This window comes from Ischnura elegans, chromosome 8 (genome assembly GCF_921293095.1).
Source record: "Ischnura elegans chromosome 8, ioIscEleg1.1, whole genome shotgun sequence".
NCBI classification, from domain to species: Eukaryota; Metazoa; Arthropoda; class Insecta; order Odonata; family Coenagrionidae; genus Ischnura; species Ischnura elegans.
Window position 1 is genome coordinate 72,020,541 of NC_060253.1, and position 27,339 is coordinate 72,047,879.

The window sequence follows — 27,339 nt, forward strand, 5'->3', positions numbered from 1 at the left end:
ATCCCAAAATTTTACCACTAGAAACAATATCTATAATCAAGCAGAATAGTAAGCAAATAAAAATTATTTAACTTGTCACTCTATATTTAATTGGGTAGGAGGAATACATCTCTACTTCCCAGCAGTGATATTGTAAATAGACCTTTGTAGTCTATTGAAGCACCAAAATTCAGGTATTTTACTCAGCAGCTTGGGGTGAACATTCCTAATTCTTGTCTGACCACAATACTAAAGCTCCACTTACATGAGTAAATACAAAAAGCCTATTTAAAGCCCACTGGATGATATGGTTCAGGGAAGGGTGCAACAGTGGTTGAACACAAAGATAGTCATTCAACTAGATTCATTTAATGAATCAAAACTTAAATGCATTCCAAGTCTTTGTAACATTTTCTTGTATGCCACTGAGTCAACACATAGCTAAACAATCTCTGTACAGGTTCACTAAAGTGCCAATTTCCACTTTAAGCACCCCACTAATAGCAAAATGAACTTTCTGATGCAGCTTTTAACACTTTCTCGCACACTCTCTGCAACAAGCACTCACAGACATACACACAATAACAGAAAGGGCGTGGGAGCACACCAGAAGGTTATAACAATCCCTTACTGGGCTCCTCTGTCACCCAACCTCCACTGCAGTAAACTCTCAGGACATAATGAAGAGGGGGGGGAAGGGTTCCTCTTCTTCTGCCTAATCCTACCACCCCCAATACTAACTTTAAATGTTATTTGTGTCATGATTAGGATGAGGAATGGCTAACTGCGATTACTTGGGAAGACCTCTGGCAAGGCAATCCTAAAATGGCACTTCACTACGCAAGGGCAACATGGGGACTTGAACTACCCCCACTGCTGTGGCCCCCTTCACCGTCCTTCCCATCCTTTGTAGGTCCTCTCACATTGACGGCAGCCGCATCTTTCATAGAGTGATACAAGATGGACTTGGATTCCCTCTTCTCCTGATCGCTCTGCCAATCAACCTAGAAATGAATAATAAAGAATTTGAATTACGAATCATTTTCATGCGAATTCCCTGGCAATTCATCAAAAATATTTTAGAGTAGGCTTCATACCAACTTTTCATTTACCATATCCCTGACTTTATATCAATGGCAAAGCAGTCATACATAGGGATTTTATTAGAAAATGTTAAATGAAGAAATGTTGATTGTACTATGAGTGTACTGTATAAGCTCGTGTAAGAGGCGCACCTTTTTTCCCAGAAATTGTAGCCGAAAATCGAAAATGGAGGTGCGTCTCTTACACAAACTTCTTATCTTCCCCCTCCCCTTCACTGGTCGTAAGTCCTAGGGGAACTTAGTGGCCTTGGTTTTCAGCATGAGACAGTCATTTGAAACCCTAGGTCAAAAACAAGCGGCAGGCAGGAGAGTTTTTCCCTTAGTGAAAATGCTCCTGTTTGCTTTTCTCACTTGTAAGCATCGCGCTATCACATCGGTACCTCAGAGGTGAACATGGAAAAGATTGCACAGGGTTTTTCATTCCGGAGGGCATGCTAAATTTACTGCCACGAGTAGGTATTCCTTGGCATTTACACTGCAAATAGTGATTGCATATCAAACGTACAGAAACGCGTAGTTTAAAAGGACGATACCTGGTCAATAGTCAACATCTGTGTTGCCGAGTAATTTCCATTATGGTAAGAACCTGATTTTTCAAAAATCATCTGCAGACGCTATTATTAGGATTATTGCAAATGAAAATTATATTGGTGTCAAAACCTGTGGTTTAAAAATTTCTAACGAGTGTGTACATTGTTGGACTAAATGGTGGATAGAAGAAATCGGAAATGCTTATAAGTGAAGAGCGCTGATGGAGAGGTCAAGGGGAAGGAGCGCGCTCCCTTCGCCTTTCAAGCAACGAGGCTACGAGCGAAGGAGCAAGGGAAGAGAACACGTCCAATCTTGCATGTGACGTCGTTGCCTTCAAAGCGAAGGGGTAAAGGCACAGCAATGTGATACATGCAATTTGTGTTGCCTGAAGTTTCCAGGTCCATCTCGTCTTGTTTAAATGTGCTCATGCTTCTCTTGTTTCTTCCAAAATGGTCCTGTTTGGACTATGTTGAATATTAGTAGCCTCGTTGTGGCTATAAATCTTTGGGTCAATAAATTAGAGCGTAAAAAACTTACTGCTTTCAGATATGCATTGCATTAGGTCTCATTCTTTTTTGAACCTCGTGCGTGTCATACAATCATATAATTGCTGAAAGCTAACGAGATATCAGATATCTCCGAGCTCAGTAGGTGACTCACCTAGCATTTGGCCTCCATAAACTGGGAGGATTGAACCTGGTAGACCGAAAAAAGTTAGTTGGTGAGATGGGGTAGGGATGAAACACATTTCCATTGCTCCCGTGTAACTTGATATTTTCCTTTGAGGCAAGTGATTTATGGTCTGTGGGGTCTCAGAAAGGAAAAAAAAATGGCAGAGAAATTGACTGATAGAGGGCCGAATGTGGTTCTGTGAAATCTACGATGTGGTTATTATCCTACAGTGCTGAGATTCCCCCAATTGTTGTTCAATCTCTTGGGAAGGTTCATGCTATGTGCCTGTCATGTTTTGCCTTACAATTTTCCTCGGCTGCAATTCTGTTGCAATACTTCGACGAGAGCTTTTAAAAAAAATTTTTCGTAAGGACAAGTATTGTAGAGCAATGTCATATGCGAAGAGAGGATCGGAACTCTTTCTACTCCCTCTTATGGGAGGTTGCATTCACAAAAGCATCGATTTGAAATTTCGGATTCAGATTCAATTTCTTCAGCGAATTTGGATCTGAAGTACCTGGTGAAGGGCATTATCTGTGGATATGTGGATCCGAGGTATCCTATTCTTAGTAAGCATCATAAGGTTAAGACTACAAGTGAATACCTACATATCTCCGAGTGCCATACATATCGTATAAATTTAACTGAAGAAATGCTACATACCGTATAAGCGCGTGTAAGAGGCGCACCTTTTTTCCCAGATATTGCAGCCGAAAATAGGGGTGCGCCTCTTACACAAACTTCTTATCTTCCCCCCTCCCCTTCCCCGGTCGCAAGTCCAAGGGGAACTGAGTGGCCTTGGTTTTCAGCGTGAGTCAGTCATCTGAAACCCTAGGTCAAAAACAAGCGGCAGGCAGGGGAGTTTCTCCCTTAGTGACGTATTTTTAAAATTCTCCCGTTTGCTTTTCTTGTAAGCATCGCGCCGTCACGTCGGCACCCCAGAGGTGAACATTGAAAAGATCGCGCGGGGTGATTCACTCCGGAGCGCGCGCTAAAAAACTGCCACGAGTGGGCATCCTGCGGCAGTTATACTGCATATAGTAATCGCTTATCAAACGTATAGAAACGCGTAGTTTTGAAGGATTTCCATTTCGCTGATTTTGAGCACCTGATTTTTTGCAACTGAAAATTATATTGGTGTCAAAACCTGCGGTTTAAAAAATTCGAACGTGTGTGTTCATTTTTCGACTAAATGGTGGATAGAAGAAATCGGAAATGCTTATAAGTGAAGAGCGCTGAAGGAGGGGTCGAGGGGAAGGAGCGCGCTCCCTCCCCACTGTATTTCAAGCTACGAGGCTATGAGCGAAGGAGCACGAGAAAAACACGTCCGATCTTGCATGTGACGTCGTTGCCTTTAAAGCGAAGGGGCGAAGGCACATCAATGTGATACACGCAGTTTGCGTTGCCTGAAGTATCCAGTCCGTCTCGTCTTGTTTGAATGCGCTTATGCTACGCTTTTTTCTTCCAAAATTGTGCTGTTTGGACTATGTTGAATATTAGTAGCCTTGTTTTAGCTATAAATCTTTGTGTCAATCGATTAGAGCTTATAAAACTTTAATTCTGTCAGATAGGCGTCACGTTAGATCTCTTTTTTTCTGAACCTCGTGCGTGTCATACAATTATTGAAAGCTATCGAGATATCTTCGGGCTCAGTAGATGACTAACCTAGCATTTGGCCTCCAGAAACTAGGAGATCGAACAAGGTCAGTTGGTGAGACGGGGTAGGGATGAAACACGTTTCGATTGTTCCCCTGTAACTTGATGTTTTCCTATTTTCCTGTGGTGTCTCGGAAAGGAAAAAAAACGGCAGAGGCATTGGCTTATGGAGGGCCGAGTGTAGTTCCATTAGGCCCCTTGCATACACACCGATTTTGGACGGACGGGAAGCGTTGCTTGCACACACGCCGGATTTTTACCGGTCAAACGATAAGTTGTTATGTTTTTGAGCCGGCGCCGGCGATCCACAGTGAAAATGGCCGGCAGCTAACCGGCATTTAGCCGGTGCTGCCGCGTGGTCGGTACATGTGCAAGCTCCAATGCTCTCCCATTGTTCACTATTGGAATGTGGACGGCCGATATTTTACCGGCCGTCCAAAATCGGTGTATGTGCAAGGGGCTTTAAATGTACGACGTGGTTATTATCCTACGGCGCTGAGATTGCCCCGATTGTTGTCCAATCTCTTGGAAAGGTTCATACTACATATGTGGCTGTCGTGTTTTGCCTTAAAATTTTCCACGGCTGCAATTCTATTGCAATACTCCTTAGAGAGCTTTTAAACAAAATTGATCGTGAGTAGGACAAGCAACGTAGAGCGATGGCGTATGCGAAGAGAGGATCGGAACTCTTTCTACTCCCTCTTATGCCGCTATTACCGCCGCAGTTATCAAAATTTTCTCTTTCAAATAGTACTGGAAGAGGAAATTTCGATAACTGTCGAAATTCCAGGCATACGTCTGCAACACCGCACGATAGGATTAAAAAAATGCCGCAAAAAATTTTTTTTATAGCTTCGGTGCTCAAAATAGGGGTGCGCCTCTTACACAAGCTTATACGGTAAATTTTTAGTATTGAAAGAGGAAATTTTGATAACTGTCGAAAGTCGAGGCATACGTCTGCAACACTGGACGAGGATTAAAAAAATGCCACAACATTTCTTTTCTTTAGGTTCGACGCTCAAAATAGGGGTGCGTCTCTTACACGTGTGCGGCTCTTACATGCGCTTATACAGTATATATTTTATTGTGTTGTCTATGTAAAAAAACATGAAGAAAGTTTCACATACAATGACATTTTTCACTCTTATGAAACCAGTAGACGCAGAGACATACATGTTGAATTAAGAAACTTTGCCCTTATATTAAAAGGTCCACATTCCGTTTCCAAAAAACTGCATAATAGCTTACCTGCCACGAGGGAGAATATAAAAAATTGACGGTTTTTAAGAGACTGTCTCACTATATCTGGTGCAAAAGTGTTTTTATAAAGTAAAGGAATATTTATGAGAACAGTGCATTGATTGTTCTTTTTTTAATGCACCTCATACAATTGCAAAGTAATTGTAGTGTTAAATAGGCAAATTAAATATATGCATGTATTATTATCATTGTGAAAGGTAGTCTGGCAGTTTTCGTAGCAGCAGAAATAAAGTCAAATAGCACCAAGTCCATACCCCATGCTGTCCAGCCAGAAGGGCAACAAATCACCCACCTAGCAGCGCAAACCCAGCAATATCCTTGAAGGCAATCATAACTTCAATCTTTTTCTGAGCCTCAGAAGTATTTTCCTGACCATAATCTAGTTTCCCTGACTTCCAGTCCCGATATTTATTACCCAGACAATTTCCATGACTACCCTAATCAGTTTGAATCCCCTGGCACCAAAAGACACAATGAAATATGCATCTTCAAGCCCTTTCAAGGCTGCAGTGTAACTAACTATAAAATTGACAAAAATTGCCACAAGAAAAATATTTCCAAGGACCAGGAATTGAACCAAGGACCTTAGGCTTTCTGGTCTTCTTCATAGACTAATTCTAAATGCATCCAAGTTTCTTAACTTCCATGGCAATTATACAGAGATTCATTGTGCTAAGTGTAACATATTTTTAGATCATCCGAGTTGGCAACTGAAGGAAGAATTGACTCACTTTAACAAGGAAATAAACAATAAACTCACTTTTTGCCTGTGTTGAAGAGCAGCATCTGCAGTTCGGTCGATCACCATTTCCCGAGTGAGTACGCCATCTTCCGAGGCATATGCAGCTGCCTGCCATGCCACTCCCAGTTTGGCTATTTCTCTTCCTGACATTCCTTCTGTCATGCAAGCCACCTCAGAGCAGAGCTTTCCATATTCAAACTGGGCCACTTTAAGTCTCCTAGAATGAGGCATTTTGATATTTTCATTACTTTGGGATATTATTCCGGTATTTATAGAATCCTTAGAAATGAAATTTCCCAAAAGAGCACATCTGAATCCCATGAGTGCCAGGGTAATTGAAGCTTTAAGATTGGTTATAGAGGGACCACACAACACTGTTAGACAATTGGGTCATTTACACAGACTAAAAATCACGATTCTTTAAAAAATTCAGTGGATGGATGAGCAAGCAAGTTTAAATAAAAAAATTACCTTCTTCTTCCAGTCATTCTATCATTAGTATAAAATAAAAAAATGAAAAATTTGCTTAATTTGTGGCAAAAGTTGCAAAAAAAGACCACTTTTCATGAGTTGGAGACATAATTAGAGTTTTGGTGCATTTATTTGATCAGGAAGAATCTTTCACTTGCTATCAAGAATGTGAACGGTAAAGAATCACACAAGACCCACGCGCTGTACTTAGGAGTAGTTGAGATGCGGTAACAAGCTTTAGGGATGAGTTCATGACATTTTATTTTCAAAAAGGTTAAGGCTATTGATTTTTTGCAACAAATAGCTTGAGAAACAGGCTTGGATCAGAAAATGAAAAAATATGGGTCTCTTTAATTTTCAAATTCCAACAATAGAAGAAAATTGATGAAATAAATGATAAGAGGATATTTCTCATCTTTATAGCCACTATTCATGCATTCCTTTTCATGATCTTTCCTGATCAAAGAAGCCATCAGCATACGAGTACAACAATTGAACTAAAAGGAAAGGAAGAGGAAAAATGAACGTGTTAATACAGAGTGAGTTAGAACAACTTAATAGTGAGCCATCGTAGCTTAAACTGAAACAATTATAGGTGAAGATGTTCTTTTCTATAAGACAATGGATTCCTGTCATCAAAACTTAAAATAAGCTCTAATTAACCAAATTAACTATCGTGTAACATCATTGCTATTTACATCCTCATTGACAATACAAATGAAGACTAGTACATTTTCATTGTAATTTTCACATTTCAAAGAAGTTAGCATACATAAGCAAAAATATTAACTGGGCTGTTTTAATTCAGGAAATGATGATTAATAGAAGGACATATGGTGCACAGTACTGGTATGCATAACAGATCAACAGACTCAAATGACCATGAGATACGCAACTGGATAGTTGTCTGTAAAGACTCAAATTAAACATCTCACAGAGAATTTCTGAATAAAAAATGTAATAATAAGTCTCAGATTAAATACTTCTGTAGAAATACATTAGCCACTAACTTCTGCAGCACACAATATGTATTTGGAGACTCAAACTACATTGATCTGATCAGGATATCTCCAAAAGAATAATTGCATGCTTGTTTACCTCTTTCCTTCAGTAGCAGGCTTAAGGACAAACTTGTCAAAGTATAAACGAACAAGACGCTCCCTTTCTTCGAGTCCAGGAAGAGAGAACTCCACCATTTCATCCAAACGATCATTCACTGCCCAGTCAAACTGCTCAGGAGTGTTCGATGCCAGCACCAACATAAACCTGAAGTAGATTTTCACATTTTATTAATACTCAGCACAGTGAATGTCTATAATTTGTTCACTATGTGTTTGTGGGTGAGCTTCCGTGAGATCCCAGACACTCTTGAAGGGTTTTGCTGATGGGGGAGGGGTAATAGCAAGAGAGAGCAGGAGTAAATTTAACATTGCCAAATGTACATAGCCACCCTAGCTTGTCACTGAAAATGGGTGAGTCATGGGGTGGCCACAGGTATTTTGGGCCCGGCACCAAAACTATATACTTACTCATTTGGGAGGTATTGAGGATAATCCCTTCACAGAGGTCTATGACATTGTCAGCTACCGCACTAAATGCGCCACCGTTGATGAAAGACATACTTAAAGTCATGCAAGGAGAACGCATGAGGTTTGGCAATACTGCTAGTCATATAGATTCACGATGTTAACACAATGGAAGGTCTGAGAGCGACTGAATTTCCGAAGCTCAGGATCACTCCTGCTGTCTGCTGATTGTCAAATGGAAAGTCACAAATCAATAAACTTTTCCTTCCCTCACCCCCTCTTGCTTCAGCCACACCAGCTCACCCACAAAGATAAAATAAGCGGAGTCGAGTACCACCAAATTCTGTTTCATTATAAATATATTAACTAAGCACCAAACCTTTTGACAAGGTATCTTCTAAATCTAACATACTCAAATTAAGCCTAATGTTGATAGCCTAATGCCTAAGGTTAGAATAACCAGATGAGTTGAAATTATTTCAAAAGAGATTTTATTTTTCATGAATATAACATTGAACCAACTAGTCTACTACTAATGTATGCTAGTAAAAAATAGCTTTCTATTACCTAAAAATTGCAGACTGAATCATTCATGGTCTACAACTAATTCATTTTATATACAAATAAGAATAGTTACCAATATCAAGGTTTTCTCTTTCTATTTTAGCAAAACTACAGCAGATAAGAATCTTGCCACTCTCTGACAACGAGAATCATAATATGCATTAGAGGGTTATGAACTGAGATTGAATAGACAGAATACTTTTAAACTAATTGCAAATTGAATATTTCATGGAAGTAATCAACAGCATATTCAATGAGAAAATAAACACCAATTCCAACAGGAATTCACAGCGAGATAAAACGGAAAAGAACCAACTGAAAGATTTGGATATTCAAATTTCTTGTTGGCTTCCACAAGAAAAATTGATTTTAATGAGAGTGGTTACTTTCGCGTTACGAGTACACTAGAATTTAACTTCAGACATACTTGCTAGACTGCTCTCCTGTGCGATACAAGAATGCATTAAGAGTTGCCCGAAGATTTTCCCCTATTGTCTCCGAGCTTCTCTTACGTAGGAAGGCATCTGCTTCATCAACAAATAGCAGGAGTCCTCTGCGAGAGCTGCTTGCCCAGTCAAATACTTTATGGATAGCTGTGACACCCTCCCGTCCCATGGGTGCTACATCACCACCCGTCATGATGGCAAAATCCATTCCTGAGTGGATGGCTAATTTCTGGAATACAGAAGTATGTAAACTTAAGTTTCAAGCTCTGAGTTAGAGAGCCAAATATATAGGATGTAACAGCTGAAAGATCACCGGTTAAGATATTGCTAATGTTAATGGTATTTCATATTAAAACAGAATTAACAGAGAACAAACCAAAAAAATGTCTGCGGCTCTCACAATAATATTAATGGGTTAAGAAATTCCTTCTTACAATTGAAATTTGAACATGGATAAATCACTTAATACAATTGAGCCCATGACTCAAACATGAAATATCACAACAAAATTTTCTGTCATACATCATAACTGGATGGACACATCATATCTCGGTTTTCCCCGTACCGCCTACCTTGCAGGGGTGATATTAGAGATTTTATTGAAATTTCAATTATAATTTTGAATCAGTTGCCCCAAATAATGTCAAATTGATCATATTTTACTATCTGAAACTATTGCAATAAAACTGAAAAATTCAAAAACATTTAGAAACTTTTAAACCAGAGGCCTCTCTAGTGCAAGGCCACCTATGTATTTACTACATATATGTATCCTAACCTACAAAATTGGAAGCTCAATTGTTAATAAAAATCCTACATCATTTAAAGAAAATTCCTTTCCAAGAGACATAAGACTTTTCTATGACAGCAAAAAATCATATTCATTGAGAATTCTTGAGATTGAAAAATTCTAATAACTAATGGTAGTCAACAAAATATCAATAAGATCTTAAAAAATGTTACATTCAGTAATTTTATCAAAATTACATCCATACAACCAGCAGCAAAGATTTCAATTAATTGATTGCAACCACACTTTACTCAATTTAAATAAGGTTGGACCATAGACTAAACCCACAAGTAAATGAGACACTAAATTGCACTCTCATGAGTTGAAGGATCAATAATCATATCCTCTTCTATGAACATCCACTTCGTTCGCATAAAAGACATCCAAATTTTAAAAAAATGTCATCATAATCAGAAGAGCATCCTAACCATCAATGCTACAAAACTCCAAGAAGCTATAATGATGATATCATTTCAAAGACCTTCTATCAAACTTTCTTACCTTAGCAAACATAGTTTTTCCTGTTCCTGGAGGACCATGCATCAAAATATTTCGGTACATTCCTCGGTTTCTCTTTGTATTTTTTGTAGCAATTGCAACATCCCTAAAAAGAAATATTTATTAATAATTGCATAGCAGCACATAAGAATAACCAGGATAGAAATTTTAAATACATTTGAAAACATACCTAAGTCTTTCTTCTAATTTTGGCTCCAAAACAACACCAGACAAGGCATCTTGAGGCTTGAGGCGAAGTCGCTTAATATTTTGAATTGGATGTTTTACAACTTCTAATGGAGAAAACCTTGAAGTTTCACGCACAAGAGATGGTTTACCTGAAAATCAAAGAATAAATGCTCTTAGTCTTGAGATTTATTTATGGTTTAATTGAAAACATCCCTAGAAGCTCAATGACTTAATTAGCGCCATTGCCACACCTTACATTTTTATAACTTAACAAAATCTTTAAGAGGTTTGTAAGTTTAATACTGGAATACAAGAAATTAAATTTTGGCACTAAAGCTCTATACACCATTTTAAGACTGAATCCAAGGCAACTGAGAATTGCTCTAAGCCTTAGAGCAATATACTGTACATAACAACATAGCAGACTCTTACTATAATAAGGTCCAAGAGGCCAAAAATTTGGAGGTTTGCATAAGAAACCCTGTAATAACGTGTCCTTTCAGATCATCACATCTTTTGCATCAGCATCTTTTGAGGAATAGGCATTAAAATCTTTGAATTTTACATGATTTTAATTATAGTGCTATAAATTTAATTATAATGATGCATTTGTAATAATTTTATTAAATTAAAAATATATGAATGGCGATCAAATAACTCCCAACAATATGCCATGAAATGCATTTCAATGTTCAGGAAAAATTGCAGGCTGCATCTTTCTTAACAGGGATTTGATTCTAAAGAAATTTGCTCTATTGCACAGGCAGTAATAATGTCCGCTTAGTTTAGCGGTGCAACATCAAAAAAGTTCTGCTGGCTGAAAAGTCCACAATCCACTGATAAGTGCACACCTTAACAGAGATGAAAAGTTCACTTAGACAAGATAAGAAGCAGGGACCCTCAATACCGACGCTATGTCTAATTCAGTCAATTGTCTTGAAAATTCAATACAGCTGGTACCAAAATGTTTTGCATCTTATCTAAGTCTAAGCAATGCCTGAATGACTGATCAGAACAAAACACATATTACGAACTCCAAGATCTGTTTCAGTGGGAGTAAAGTAGATGAGCAAACATAACCTATTACATTAATTAATGCCTCTTATAAGCATCCTGACATTTATTCTATGAATATACAGCACAACCTGGTTATAAAGTCAATGAGGGACCACACTATTATTGATGCTATATCAATATAATCAACAGATTTAGGCGTTACTTGGTGGAACGATGAGATATTCATGGTTAAATAAAAAACACAGTACTATTCCACAACCTTATATTTTTATTTAACCATGAGGATGCTATATCAGAGTGACACTATAGAAAGGTCATTTAACTAATTAATTAATACCACAGGAAAAATAAAAAGTTACAATTTTTCTTAAAATACCAACATTATTAATGACATTATTGGAGTGATTACAACTAGATACTTTTTGAGTTAGAATCCTCTGACGATCCTCATTCAAGCAAATATGAGCAGAGAAAGACGCATTCCCCTCCTTCAAGCTCATATTTGGCCTAGTTGAATGCATGACATCCCATGGTATCTTTTGAGGGGGTTATTCATAGTGCTCACGGACTTGGAATACATTTTTGGGAAGCCTGACTAAAATTGATATTATCCATTTTCTTTAACCACTCATGTTAATTTGCACTTCATAATAAAGTGAGTGAAATTTTGTCAATATCTCCGAGACCTCAAAATTATCAAATATTATTCCAATTATCAAATGTTAATCTCATACCCTCAAACTTGAGATAACTCACCCAGCCTTGCTTCTATATACCGAGCAGCAACTCCAGTCGCACCACGAGCAGAGTATACACCAAGGGCAAGAAGGGAGAGGCCCGCAGCTGCAGAAATGATTTTATCCCAGTCATGCAAGAACGCCTGCGCTCCTGCACCCAACACTGACCCAGCAGTCCTGGTTCACAAGTGAAATGCACACAATGAGGTTAGCATAAGAACCTTCACTTTACGTATTAAATGCTTAGGCCACATAATAAATTGCATTGGTTTTAATGGATCCTGCCACTATCAAAATCAAATTCAGTTGAAACCATTATGGTTAAAGTCTTTGCTAAAGTTCATGCTTAAAGATGAGTAGATTAGGAAAGGCAAGATGCTAGGGAGGGGTAAGGGCAAGGAAATGAGAAGATAATAATTGGTCAGAAAATTGGATGCGAGTACCTTGGCATGGAAACAGGATTCTGAGCTGCATAAAATAAAAAAATTTGACTAGCAGAGGTATTCAATTAAGTACGTACACATATTCCTACCGATATGAACATAATTCATATCCTGAATAATGTTTGCAGCAGAGGAAAATGCAAAGATAAACACACACCCAAACCGTGCTAAGTAAACACTTAATGCATAAAGCATTTATAACATCATCACAAAAATTTTCAGTCATGAAAAAAATTCATACGACCACCGACATTTCTAATTACACTATTTCATCATGTATTTTAAGCACTGGAAATGATAAAAATTTTGAAGTGTATTAAACAAATTAGGTAGTTCAAATTATGAGTTTTACCATCCCAAGCAAGACCGAATTTTTACTTGGTAAATATGCATTTGTTGCGGTGGCATAATTAGGAATATGCTGTGGTGAGTGAGCTTTGGGGGGGGATGTGGAGGCTTTGGGAGGGGGAAATAAGGGAGGTAAGTGGGGGCTATCCCCCAGGAAACCTCCAGGGATTTCATGAAAAGTTTTGCAAAATAACATGCCTGAAAATGCATTTTACATCATTTTGGCACTTAAAATTAAAATTTTAGCAGATGCAGTTATTATATATCAAATCCAGACAAGATTTTCATATAATTTTTTGATTTCTCAGAGGCTTTTGGGGGGATACATCCCCTCATCCCCCCCCCCCCCCCCCATAGTTACGCCAGTGATTTTTTGTACAGACTTACTTGGAAAGATGAATAAATATAGGTAATTATAAATCTCTGGAAAGCTCACTTTATTGACTCCAAGACAGTTATTCTGTTTTCAGCAGCTTTCAAACGTATCTGCTCCAGGTGAAGATCTTGGTTCTCACGATCTACTTTGGCCTTGGCACGCAATTCTGCCTCCAATTTCTGCATTTCAAGCTTTGAGCGCATCTCCATCTCATGCTCAATTGTTGCTATAAAAAATATATCAGCACATAATTAGAATAAAGATTGTAGTTGAACGCTACATATCAATTCACCACTAGCAGGCCACCCAGGGTTGCCTGGGAAGGATAGTATCCAGTGAAGTGGGAAATTTGGCACTACAAGATAAAAGGTAAGAACAACAACTAAGCGTTCTCTCAAATGTACAGACAATATATTTTCTAAATTGAAAACTGATTACGACAAACAGATAAAAGTTCCTTCATAACACCAAAATGAAATGCTCTCACTTCAACATCACAATTTTACTGCTCTACTGGTAAATAGATAATGGTAATTTTAAGCTAAACTTCAAGCACATCAATAGCATTGAAGAATTCATGATGCACGGGTACATTAAAAATAAAAGTAGTGATGCTGGATCTGCTGGGCCAATAGTAGCTCTGTGAGTGTACATGCAATCACAAATTACAATTTAAAATGGCGAAAAATAAATAAATTATGACAAAATAAAGAAATTATCACCATTCTAGACTTATTATTTTCAAAATTAAAGACAATTTAAAATTGATATTATTCTCCCAGCTCACCAAATTTGCCATTTTTAGTGTTTTTTCAAGGGCTGTCACTTCATGAAAAATAAACTTATAAAATAATAAGTAGCCAATTTGTAAATCATGCATGCAAGTCTATAAAATACATTATTTTAACATCCCAGGAAGTGACCTCGCACCAACAGCAAGAATTTGAATGGAATGGCACAAAATGACAAAAATTTAATTAAAATTAAGAAGTCCAAAGGCAAATGTGGAGATATTTTCAAAAATCAAGAAATCAGCACTAACTGATGAGAAGAATTGATACCTATAAAGATATCTACTGCAACCTACATGATATGTAAAAACAAATATATACTTCCACACTCAATTGAATGTATCAACAAACTTGTGTACCATTATTGACATTTAAGACAAAACTATAACTAGTTTAGGCCCAATCAATAAAAAAACACATCTGGAAAGAATTTCTTCTCAATAGTGGTGAATTCATACAGCCAAAGCCGTAAATCATGCCAAGAAATCTAAATAAATGAACATTATCTCTATCTCAGACACTTTTTTCCACTATTACGAACAGCATGAATGCATGCTTAAAGTATTACAATTTATAGTTAATAATAATTTAATTAACTGAATGTCTGCTGGGTTTTTGATTCAATGTATCACCATCACACATAGCAACAATGTTGAAATGACTGACATTTATTTCATGCATGACTTCACCAACGGAGCAGATGCGTTCGTAATAAATTGATCAAAAACTATCCAAGCATTGACTGCACATATATGTTGCTAGAAGCTGAAATATAAGAGATATCACAGCATGGGAAACTGGATTGGTAGAAGTACAATGGCGATCAATTATGAATGTTCCCATTCCCTTCAATTGGAAGTGAACCCATTAGTTTCATACCGCCACATTCTCAATTAGTAGAAAGTATAGCAGAGTAAACATAAGGCCTACTTCGTGGAACATCTAAATCCTCTCAAAATTATTTAGAGCTGACCTCTGAAATAAAGTTCTCATTAAAATGTTTCTTCAAAATTCTCTAATTACCTTTCCGCATTGCTTCTTGCTTTGCAACAGATTCCTCTTGCTTTCTAAGATTCTCGTCATTCACTATTCTTTGCTGCTGAAGCTGATCTTCGTACCTATGGAGTTGCGAGCAAAAAATAAAATACTCATTAATATTGTCAAATAAGGAAGTTTTCATACGTTGCCGAGTCCTTTGGAGAAATTAAAAAATCATGGACGTGAATTATAAAACATAATATATTATACCTTTTTCGAGATAGCTGGTCTTGGTACTGTGCTCGCATTTGATGTTGCTTGGTTTCTTCCTGCAGAGTTTTCCTCTTCTCTTCATGATCAACCCTTCTTTGGTCAAGCTTGAGCTGCTCCATGTGCGCTTCATATTCCTTGATTTTGGCTTGATACTCTTGTTGTCTCGTACCTTCTTGAAGTTTTGATAGCTCTAAAGCTTCCTTTGCATGAGCTAATGATATCAAAAAATAGTCATCAAGGACACAAATGTGAATTTACTGGCAAAAAAATATAAAAACACAGATACAAGCAAAATTCACCTGATGCCTCCAGATCTTTTGCTGCCTTCGCAGCCCTTTCCAAAGCACTAGAATCAAACCGGTATGCTTCCATTTTGCTTTTACCACTATTATCACCACTATCTCCGCCTCCTCCAGCACCTGCAGGAGGCGAAGGAAACTGAGGAATATCTGTGGGCATATTTTGGTCCTTTCTCAAACCAAATAACCACGACATGTTGCTAAAATCGAGGAAAACTTTGGTTCCTATACAATCAACACGTGAGCTTGCAGAAGGTGATGTAAGAACCAAGGACGCCGGTATAAAATTTAGTAACAGAAAACTCCCTTTAGCAGGATATATAATCGTTAAACATTCACTTTAAGAGCAAATTCAGCTCCATAACAATAGTATCACCGCGTATTTACGGAATAATTTGGCTAAAATCAACTAATACTAGAAAACTAATAAGACAAACGATTTTCGCAATAAACAAATGACTGTCGTTGACTGGCAATTGCTAAAACAACAATTGAAATTCGCGGGCTAATGCGCGCAGTTTAAACTTTCAATCTTCGGGAATCAGAAATCCACGAGGAAAACCTATCTTCTCTCTCCAAAAATGAGGAGCTTAGGTAGGTTTTTTTTTGAGAAACCTTATATTCTCTTCTTTCAACGGTGACTTTCCTTACCCATCATTTTATTTTACCATAAAATTAAATAAAGAGAGTGCAATACTCTATTAGCTCTCATCATGAATACAATAAAGTGGATGTGGTTGCTGCTTACATATAACTCAGCAATAATTGGAAAGTAATATTGGTAATCAAGTATAATTCAGAGATAATAGGCCAAGTATTTACTTCCGAAAATTTTTTCTATCTACATCCTCAAAATTCAGTACTTCCGTTTTCACAGGTAGCATTATCAAACATGACGGATAAAAGATATTACTTGGTGTTGTCTCTCACTCTCTGCTTGGAGATTAGTATCATAATCTGCATGTTTTGACAGTATAGTAATAATCTGGATGTATAACTCACGATTAAAATTTTAAATTTCCCCAAAAAATGCTTTTGCTTTGACCAGGATTCAAACCTATCTCTTGGTTGCTACTCCTCCAGCAAAAGAAAGGTTTATTAAACATTATTTTTAAGGCATGAAGTATGCACATTTTAATATTAAGCTAAGTATCAGTTGAAATGCTTTTATTATCTACGTTATTTTTGTGACTCTGTTAATAGAATACAATAGGGTAGTTTCCTTCATCAAATAAAATGGAAGGCATTCATTGCGATTCGTTACCCACCGTTACTGTATTCATAATATACAAATTATTTCATTTTAGAAATACCGGTTTAGACGAATGGCAATGGTCCATTTTTATCCTCATTTGAAAAGGGCCAGATTGGCACCCATGCGATGCCACTCCACGTGACGTCACAGGGACCTAGTTTCTATACGAGAAGATAGGAGTTATACATCGTCTGAGGTTACCAATGCATGCATGAGGCCCCGAGCTCAGGGAAACATGTCTTAATAATCACTTATTAAAACTGGCTAAGGTCGGAAAGTTTTCTTCATTTGATAAGGTATTAATAATCCATATTTAAGCCAAGCGCTACCAGCCAGCAGGGTACTCAGCTACCCGCTAGCAGCCTGCGTCGTATCAGCGCTCAACTCGCCTCAAGGTCACCCCACAGGGCGGCAGCGGGAACCAGAAATACGCCACACGGAGAGAGATTTCCCGGCATTCATACTTACGAGTCTCGTTTTCCCGCGCTTGAAAATTTTCACTTAATCGCGAAAAATAGATATCGTGATTTAAAAATCAAAAAGCATGAAATACGTACTCCAGGAGTAATAATCTTTCGATTTTGGCAATAAAAAAATAATAGGAAACCACCCTATTCTGTACAAGTACTTTAGTCTGCCAATGTGGAGGAAAGTTAAAAATTAACTCTCTAAGTTTTTTGCTTTGTCAGATTTGAAATCCTCAACATTGCTCTAAAATATTTGCATATGAACCTCTTACACATTCTAATAGGCAAGATATCAGGAACGAGTATCCCAGATTCCTATCCACCAGGCCTGTGAGTGAAAGACACAATTTTATGAAAGAGGTTTACTTCTCTAGAACAATGAACGTTCTTAGATGCTTTGGAAATTTAATTTTTGAACAATTAATTTCAGTTGTAAAGAATTAAAATCCCTCCTAATTTCTTCAGCTTCCTTGTATTGTCAATGTTTTTTGAGCTGTCTATGGAGGAGGTATATTAATCCTGAATCACACGATCTATTTTTCTATCCCTCTGAATGATAGCCCAAGTGGTTTTTTCAGGGACCAAAGAGTGATCACTAAACCCATAATTTTTCTGCATCACACGGTCATTCCAACCATCACCTTTTACATCACTATTTTTTGTCACTTTAGGTATTTCTGACTGTCAATTAAAAGCCAACTGTGGCATTACAATTGCTGTCGGCAACCGTGCATTCTTATTCTGAAGGAATGTGCCAGCAATGATCTCAGCTATGGAAAAAGGGATGTGTTGAGTGTTGGAAAAAGGGATGGGATTTCTATCCCTCGAGCCATCATGGAAAATTATCACATGAATCAATCATTTTTTCGACCATCATTGGAACGATCACTTGGAAGGGATGGAAAAAAACTGTTGTGATTCAGGTTTTAGATAATATAATTAATCCTTCACTTCTTCATGACGAAGGAATTAGATGGATTAGATTAAAAACCAGAGGAAGATAAAATGGAAAGCTTTCATTAGCATCAATAAACCATCTATAAATATCAAAAATTATATCTGAATAAATAAAATATAACAAATTACATTCATAATTGAAAGAATACTCAATCACAAAGCCCCATACAAAACCCAGTTCATTCTGAAGGCACAGTCAACAATTTTTGGAATATTTTAAAAATACATTCACTTTATCAAAATTAGAGTCAATGCACTGGAAAGGAATGTTTGTGTTCACAGCTTCATGAGACCAATAACCGCAACTGGATATTTTCTTGATTTTGATAACAAGTACTTTATGCTTGATAAGTACTGGCAGAAACAGATCCTCCATGGCCAGTCCAGTTGGTGTGAACAAATTTTCCTGGGGCAGAAAGGAGCTCGTATGTGTGGGCACCAAAATAATCTCGCTGGGCCTGCAAATTCACCAAATATGTATTAGCTATTATCAATGAGATATCTTTTTGGGTACACACACATCCCTACCAGGGATGTTTTCCCTGTTGTATATTTTTCTGCTTTTTACACGTCTCTTTATTTCCATACTTTTATGTGAAATAAAAGTGCTCCATGCCCATGACATAAAATTATTATTATTATACCCAGAAATTTCTTTAAGAATATATGCAAGTTACCAGATAGGATATTTTGCAGTCCATTTCACACATTGGAAAACTATAATTTCATCATTCCTTATTGACGGAAATTATGTATTGTAATTATATCGAAAAATGGAGTGTCAGAAGATAGATTCTACTGGGCTAGAAGCTTCTAGTGTAATTAATTTCAGTACAATGAATAACATTGTATTTGAGGCATTTAACTTTATGACAAAAATATGAACTCGAATTCAATTCTAAACACATAATTTAAACAAATTTTGCCAGTGAATGCTTGTGCAGTAAGATACACATTTGGGTAACATTCGAGTTATCTAAGTCCAGACACTAATATATATTTTCATGATGCACATTCTGTCCAATACCACTAACACAAGGGATACCATTCATACATTTACTGTAAACTGGTTGGTGACTGTCAGTGTCACCAACATTCAGTACATATTTAGTCAGAGAGGTAAGTAACATTGAGCCATGAGCAAACACTGAAACAACACATCAAAAACTGCACTTGTACTTCCAAAAACCTGACTATTGACTTAAATAAACATTGTATTGAGCATGTCAATGAAATTCTAGACTGGCTGAGAAAACATACCAAATATGAAGTTAACTTTCACAATTCAATCAACATTTCAGGTATAATAGTATACTAAAGAACAACCTTAGGCATTGGGGAAGAGTCCCACTCAATTTTTCCACCTAGATTGTCCCAAATTCTGTACAGGCTTCTATGAAAACAGTCATTTTTACATAGTTGAATTTTGGTTTTTCGTAAATAAATTTAATACAAAATAAAGGGCATAAACATTTTTAAAAACTTATGTTCATTATCTAATAGTTTAATGACTTACCTGAATGAGATTAGCTGGAACCCTTTCAGATCTGTATCCATCATAGAAAGACAGGGCAGTTGAAAGAGCTGGAATGGGAATACCTATTTTGGCAGCAACAGCCACAACAGACCTCCATGACTCTTGGCATCTATGGATTGCATCCCGGAAGAATTCATCTAGCAGCAGATTGGAGAGGTTAGGATTTTTATCGAAAGCTAATTTTATGTTTCCTAGGAAGACACTGAAATAAAAAGCCGAAAATGAATTCATGTTTGATTTGCATCGGAGTTTTTACTACATGTAGAATATATGTATATATGATACAGTGAAAACTAAATACAACAGAAATATACAATGGATAACAAAGAACTTTCTTAGCAAGCAACGTTGATTATTGATTGATTATCATTTTGCAGCCATCGTGGATATAGAAATCATGGATAAGTATCTAGGTGATAACAGCACTTTTTGTGGTAATTAAGTTAAATTCAAGAAACAACTCTTGCAGCAGTCACGAGGTTTATTACACTTTTGCAATGAAGGGCATTAAAAAATTTACTGAGAAAATTTAAAACACAAAATTAACAGTGTTCATTAATTAAATATGTACGTGTTCGTTTATAATTAAAATACACCAAAGTAACACTTGGGAATATGTAATTGCATTTACCAATAATAACTGTAGAAGCAAGCATCTTAGGATAACCCACATCTAGTTTTATGAAATAACAAGAACGCTTGACAAATCACAAATGCACACCAAGTGCAAATATTCCAATTCAGAATTCAGTGCAATATGTAATGAATTTTTTAATTTCATCTTCACCCCCCAGAAAACAGCACATTATAGGCACATCAGGGGAAATTGCCATTCAAAAAAGATGGACTATCACAAGCACTAAGGCCAGCCTACCCACGTGGGGCTCACACCCTTGACTTCCAGTTTGGCAGGTGAGGACTATTCCCCAACTCCACCGAGGCCAGTCTCAATATTTCCCTTGCCCTAGTTTCAGACCAAGATACTCAAGGGACTATGCTTGTATGGCATAACTTTTCAAGGTGAATTTTTTGGTGGCATTAGAGAACAAGGTGGCTTATGCTAATGAACATGTATTGCCAAAAGGTAAAATGTTCATGTGCACAGCCCCACGGGTTTAAAGACTAACTTTGGACCCCTACATGCTCGGTGTTCATAAATTTTAGGAAATAAGAGCAGAAAAGCCAATAGAAAGCTTTAGGGAGTCACAAAATCAAGCTGATCAGGTGAAACCATAAAATTGATATATTACCTCCTGATAATACAACCTCCACGCCACATCAAGGCAATGCCTCCATAATTTAGCTTCCAATTATAGGTTTTCGCAGCCTCCCTTAAAAGCATGAATCCTTGAGCATATGAAATAATTTTTGATGCATATAGTGCCTAAAAGAAAGATAAAAGGAAGTTACTAAGATGGTTAGAAATATTTAAACGAAAGAATAAAAATCTATTTAAGTGCAGTGGCACACTAAATGAAATTATTTAAATAGAAAGCTATGCCAAAAAATATTACAATGGGTATACCAGGTAAATTCAGTTGGTCAGTTAATTATTTACAAATAATTTATTTTAAATATCACAATTATATCACAGAACACTTCCTTGAGTCAAAAATGAACCTTAAGAACTCCCACTTATTCAATGAATCAGTTCCTGTGAATATTTTTCTATGTACATGCTTGATACATTAACTGCATATTTCATTTTATTCTTAGAAATCATACCATAAATCACTTGAAAATATAAATCAAGGATTGATTACAAATTTTTATAATTTCATAAACTTTGTACTAAATTGATCCAAATAGATTATAAATTCAGAAAATATGAAGTTTTTCTTCAACAAGGTTCCCTTGAATCTTGACCATGAATACATACATAATATTCTCCGAAGCAACTTCCAGAAAACAATACCTAATACTAACATCATAATTCTCCATTTATCCTTGAGAGCAGATTCATATTAAATAGATGTTTGATAACCTCACCTTACGAATTTGTTCAATGAACTCTTTTTTATCTCCATCATATTTTGTCTTCTGTGGCCCTTTCAGAACTTTACTGGCTTCAACCCTTTCGTCCTTCAAAGATGACAGACATCGAGCAAATACAGATTCTCCAATTAGTGTTACAGGCATACCATACTCCAGCGCAGCTATGGCAGTCCATTTTCCAGTGCCTTTCTGCCCAGCAGAATCTCTAATCTTTGCAACTAAACTAGATCCTGTGAAGCAGAGATATATCATTTTAGTTTTTGTTTGAAAGGGGCAATTCCTTCACGCCCCAGATGGTTTACAACAATCTAGTGATTCTCATTATTGTATGCAAGAGATATATCTAAAAGGAAAACCCCAAGATTTAACCACATTAACATAAAGAGTTCACAAATATAAAAATGCAATTATACTTTCATTAACAATGATGCACCACTTCACAATTATTTTACTCACCATCATTGTCCTTGAACTTCAATATATCTTTGGTGATTTCAATTAAGAAGGAATCCAATTCTCCCTTGTTCCACTCCTCAAAAACCTACATATATCAATAATCAAATAAGTCAAATCATTTATTTTCATCGACTCTCTTCATAAATCTTGTTGAATTTCAAACGAAGGTGAACAAAAACGTCATTTGCATACCTTGCTCATTTCGTCATGTGACATGCCCAATGCATCTTTCATGAGTTGATACGCCTCACAGATGAGTTGCATGTCTCCATATTCAATTCCATTGTGAACCATTTTCACAAAATGGCCAGCACCATCTTCACCAACCCAATCACAGCATGGTTCTCCTCCAGCCTTGGCTGATATTGACTGCAATAAAATATGACTATGAGAAGTGGGCTACAAAAATCACATTGTAATTTACCATTAAATTAAAATTGGAATTAAAATAAGGTCAAATGGCATTCCATGGACTGATAAGAGTCCAATATGTGCACAGCTTAGAGAGTTCATCCTGGGATTGCTGTACATTGTCTTTTTTTCATAACATTGCTCCTAAACTTCAGGAACTAACTCTCATGAAACTATTTCGAAATGGTAAGGCATAAGAGAAATCTAATCAATGATGGTACTTCACCAATAAGAAGTCAAAGGCGACTATTTGCAAGGAAAGATTGGTCATTTACAGAGATTTCCATAAATCATACTATCATTTAAGAGATATTCTTAAGAACTTGTATTGTCAGAATCAGATATGGAAACCTTAGATGATCCACACAACAGTATACTTATCGTAAATCTCTTGCAGATCCACAACAGTAACTGGAAAAATTATGAATATCCATTTTTATTTAACTGGGTTCATGAAATAATCTCATAATCATTTACAATGCTGACTGTATATAATACAACCCAAAAATAATTTCCAAAACACAAGCTAGGTGTATACATAGAGCTCCTTAAAGGGTGCACTGCAAGTAGAGGCATTAACTATTTCATTACACAGTCAAAACTCGATAAGCGAGAACTGGATAAGTAAGGAACCTCTATTAGTGACACTCACTGCCAGGTGTCCTGTCATTTTTACCCTTGAAAGCCTCTACAATTAGGAATGTACGAAACTCTATAAGTGAAAGATTTTTTGGCTGACTTATGGTGGGGAAATGTGTGCATGCTTATTGACTCAATACGGAATGTTGAGAAGCCTATGTCACACTCAAACTTTAGACTTGTATACATTTTAGTTAATGCTGACTTGAAGGGAAAAAGTTTTTCACGAAATTAACTCACCCATCAATTTCTAACACACTTTGATGGAAGTTGAGAGAGAAAGATAGACAATGATACTATTTCAGAGAAAATTTCAGAAGTTTACATTGTTGCATCTTCAAAAGCAGTGAATCGAGACATGCTTTTGTAGAGTCATTTCAAAATGGTAACAATCTATTTTTAATGAGATTTATGGGATCGAAAAACATTAATTATACCATAGGAGAATCTCAAAAGATGTTAATAGATTTAAAAAATAAACACTGTAAATATTTAAAGTGTATAAGTAGTTACATAATAAGTAAGTAATTTTGGATATCCTGCACTCTCCTCTCCCTACTTCCTTATTTGTCCCTCTGTAAGCGAGAAAAAATGCTGGTCCCTTGAACTCCCACTTATCACGGTTCAACTGTTTTTCATGATTAAGGCATACAAATTAAAGAATTAGCGCAAAAATTCAATGAGATCACAAGGGCATTTTCCCAATGTTTGCTCATTTTGGGCATAAAGTTATATTGAGATTTAAGAGAAGCCAATATCGTGCTTGCTGATAAACATATGCACCACGGAGATGGTAAGGCATGAGTGGGAAAAGTTAGATGTAAGAGTTGAAGTGGAAAAATAATGTTTAAGGTCACTGGATATCAAGCAGATCATTGGGTGCATAGGTAAATTGTGAGAAATCTTTCTCCTATTTTTTGAATGAGACACTGGATCTACAACAGTAAATATGAAGTACAGTCAAATTCTGCAAATGACCTGTATCAATGAGTATTCTACACCTTACACTGGATCAAATATTCAGTAAAACAGGCTTCACCCTGCAATTAAGTTATAGTACATACTACAGCCTCATAATAGATAAATGATGAATAATGTAATTTAACCAGGAGACGCCTGAAACTGTAGACCACTTTCCTAATTATATATACCCTTACATACACCTTCAAACCACGCAAGAGGTGATGGCTAATGTATATTGGTTTAAATATTTACCTGAAATATTTCCTTGATGTGAGGCCATGCCTTTGGATTGCCACCAGGCATAAGGGATGGCCCATACCTGGCTCCATCTTCTCCACCAGACACACCAGAGCCCACAAAATATATCCCCTTCTCAGCCAATGACTTGCTTCTCCTTTGAGTATCCTGATACTCAGAATTTCCACCATCAATGATAATGTCTCCCTTTTCCAAAAGTGGAACTAGCTTGTTGATGAAGTCATCAACTGCCTGACCAGCTAAAAGTAAAATTACAATTAGCTAGAAAATTGTGAAATAACAATGACGTAAATAAACTAAATCTTAATTCAACTCTCATGATCATACCAAACTTATGATAATATTATATAATACATAATTATATTTCAAAATTGTTCAACCACAAAAGAAAAATATCTTTCCACGGAGAAACTTTCATGATTTACTAACGTGATTCATAAGTCTTAGCATAAAACTAAGCACCATTCTTCAAGTACATAATTTTTGTAATATATCCTAATGTTAACGGAAATATAATCAAATAACAGAGAAAGTTTAATTACTTTTATAATGGAGAAAACAGGGAATAACATAGTTTTGATAGTTATTTACAACATCCAAATGGTTGACCTCGTGTTTGACTAACATTTCGATTCCCCTTCATCAGTGGTATAGTTGTGATTGGGCAGCCTTGGTAATGCCCCGGGGAGCAGCAAGATTGAATATGAAATATGTGTGCATCGAATACATTCTTGCAAAGAAATATTATTCGAATGTTAAAACTTTGCTTCAGCACATAATATAGCATGCAAATGATGGGGCTTGTCACTTCGGAAAAAAACTATTCATTAAATATTGAAAAGTGTAACTGGCAGGGCCTGCCGTTGTGTCACTGCCAAGGGTATTTTATGAGTCAGCAATTTTCTACTTTGAAATAGTTTCAATAGTTCAGTATATAATTCAATTCACATTACCAACCACTGACTACCCAAAAATATCTATTAAGAATTTAAGGAATGTTTGAACAATGAGTGAGTCACACTGTCAAGGAGGATGACAACTGTCTAAAACACCACCAGATGGATCATGCTCCCTCTTGATGAGAAATTTTATGACCAACATCTGGGTCAAGGAGTAGATTATAGTAATGCATGTTTACCTATAATCTTGTTAAAGGCTAATAAAGTAAACAATCAAGAAGCGTAATCCTCGGGCAAGGGACCCCCCTCCTTGTTTACCTGCCCTCAATACCCTGCGGCTGTGCCACTGCCACAGACATTTCATGAGCTAGCAATTTTCTACTTTGTAATACTTTCAATAGTTGATTATATCTAATTCATTCACCATTCACTGTAAAGTGCTCAGTTTGTCATTTAAGCAGGTTGACTATCTGTGTCTCCAACACTGAGGAATTGAATTTCTATAGAAAGTTAGGGATTACTCCAGAACTAGTGTGTTCAGTGAGGATTGCACTACTTTTGTTAATTTCCTTGTAGAGTTCATGAAAAATAAATAACTTTATCCCCAGAAAACATAGCAAGCATGTGTACACATTGAACTCTCACTTGGTTTGCTCTGCAAGATCGTGGCATCCCAAAGACATACAAATTTCCTCCCAAACTTAGAGAAGTACGAAACACGAAGGGACGGGAAAATACGTGTCAGTACTATTAATTTTTAATGACAAGCAGGATGTTTGATGAAATAAATTCAAACCTTTAACGAGCATCATCACCCTCCTAGGTTTTTTCAAGGATGCTACCATCTCTTCCAGGCTCGTAGCTCCGACCACCTTAGTTCCTTTGGCTTCATTCTCCAAAAATTGCTTCACTTTTTCCGTCGTGCGGTTGTAGGCACAAACCACAAAGCCGTGGTCATTCATATTCAAGATAAGGTTCTGCCCCATGACGGCAAGGCCGATAAGGGCAATATCAGCTCTGAAATATAAAGTCACAGCGTTTATTTCCTAAATTTTCTCTCTAAAATACTACAGAATCAACCTGCCTGCATAAATATAAATGAAACTAATTCAGGTATGTGGCATAAGTATCAAAACATGAGGCAACCCGACTTGACGAAGGCACTGCAAGCAAAAGAATATAAGGCGAGAAAGGAATATATTACGGCATAAGACGATAACATTATTTAAAGCCCTAACTAACTATTGGTTATTAATCCACTTAGATTCACTAGCACAAGCACGAGAGCAGAGATTTGCACGATCATGGTTAGCATTTGATCGAGATGCATGGTGAACTACTTGACACGATTGGTGTTTAGAGAACTTGACTCATGCCATTATAAATGCATACAATTAATTACTGATGCACACTTACTTGTTAGACATGATGAGTATTCCAGCAACTGTTACACAAAAGAGGAGGATACGTGCTTCACCGACCAACAACAGTCAAGTTGTGAACCGCTGAATTCAACCTTCGCGAAGAAAGGTCGATCGCGTAATACACGGCTCGCTCGCTAGCCTTGACAAACTTCGACTCGCCCTCCCAGCCGGGTAGCCGGCAATTCTCTGTCTATGAATTTGATTACGAAAAGGACATGAAACTCTCACGTGACGATTTCTGATAGTCAGCTCTGCAAAAATTGGATTTTAAGCCACTGATTGTTTTAGTTTACACTATTCAGTGGCACCATCAGTCTTCATGTAGTTCCTTGCAATATAAATATTTTTATGCTTTGTTGTAAATGTTTTTTGCCAAGAGCTGCTGTTCC

General features: G+C 36.8%; 2 protein-coding genes across 2 annotated transcripts; both read right to left on the minus strand.

Annotated features, from left to right (window-relative positions):
* Nucleotides 1–332: 332 nt before the first annotated feature.
* Nucleotides 333–16,147, minus strand: LOC124163656 (ATPase family AAA domain-containing protein 3). Its single transcript, XM_046540709.1, has 11 exons — nt 15,690–16,147; nt 15,388–15,601; nt 15,163–15,257; nt 13,409–13,574; nt 12,201–12,358; nt 10,429–10,576; nt 10,242–10,344; nt 8,932–9,179; nt 7,513–7,680; nt 5,962–6,160; nt 333–983 (listed from the first exon to the last, which is right to left on the minus strand). Exons 1-11 carry the CDS (start codon nt 15,883–15,885, stop codon nt 816–818), a joined length of 1,863 nt encoding a protein of 620 aa, XP_046396665.1. The 5' UTR covers nt 15,886–16,147; the 3' UTR covers nt 333–815.
* Nucleotides 16,148–18,412: 2,265 nt separating this feature from the next.
* Nucleotides 18,413–27,068, minus strand: LOC124163641 (6-phosphogluconate dehydrogenase, decarboxylating). Its single transcript, XM_046540692.1, has 9 exons — nt 26,943–27,068; nt 26,323–26,543; nt 24,622–24,866; nt 22,549–22,725; nt 22,357–22,441; nt 21,895–22,130; nt 21,156–21,289; nt 19,885–20,107; nt 18,413–18,826 (listed from the first exon to the last, which is right to left on the minus strand). Exons 1-9 carry the CDS (start codon nt 26,951–26,953, stop codon nt 18,707–18,709), a joined length of 1,452 nt encoding a protein of 483 aa, XP_046396648.1. The 5' UTR covers nt 26,954–27,068; the 3' UTR covers nt 18,413–18,706.
* Nucleotides 27,069–27,339: the final 271 nt, after the last annotated feature.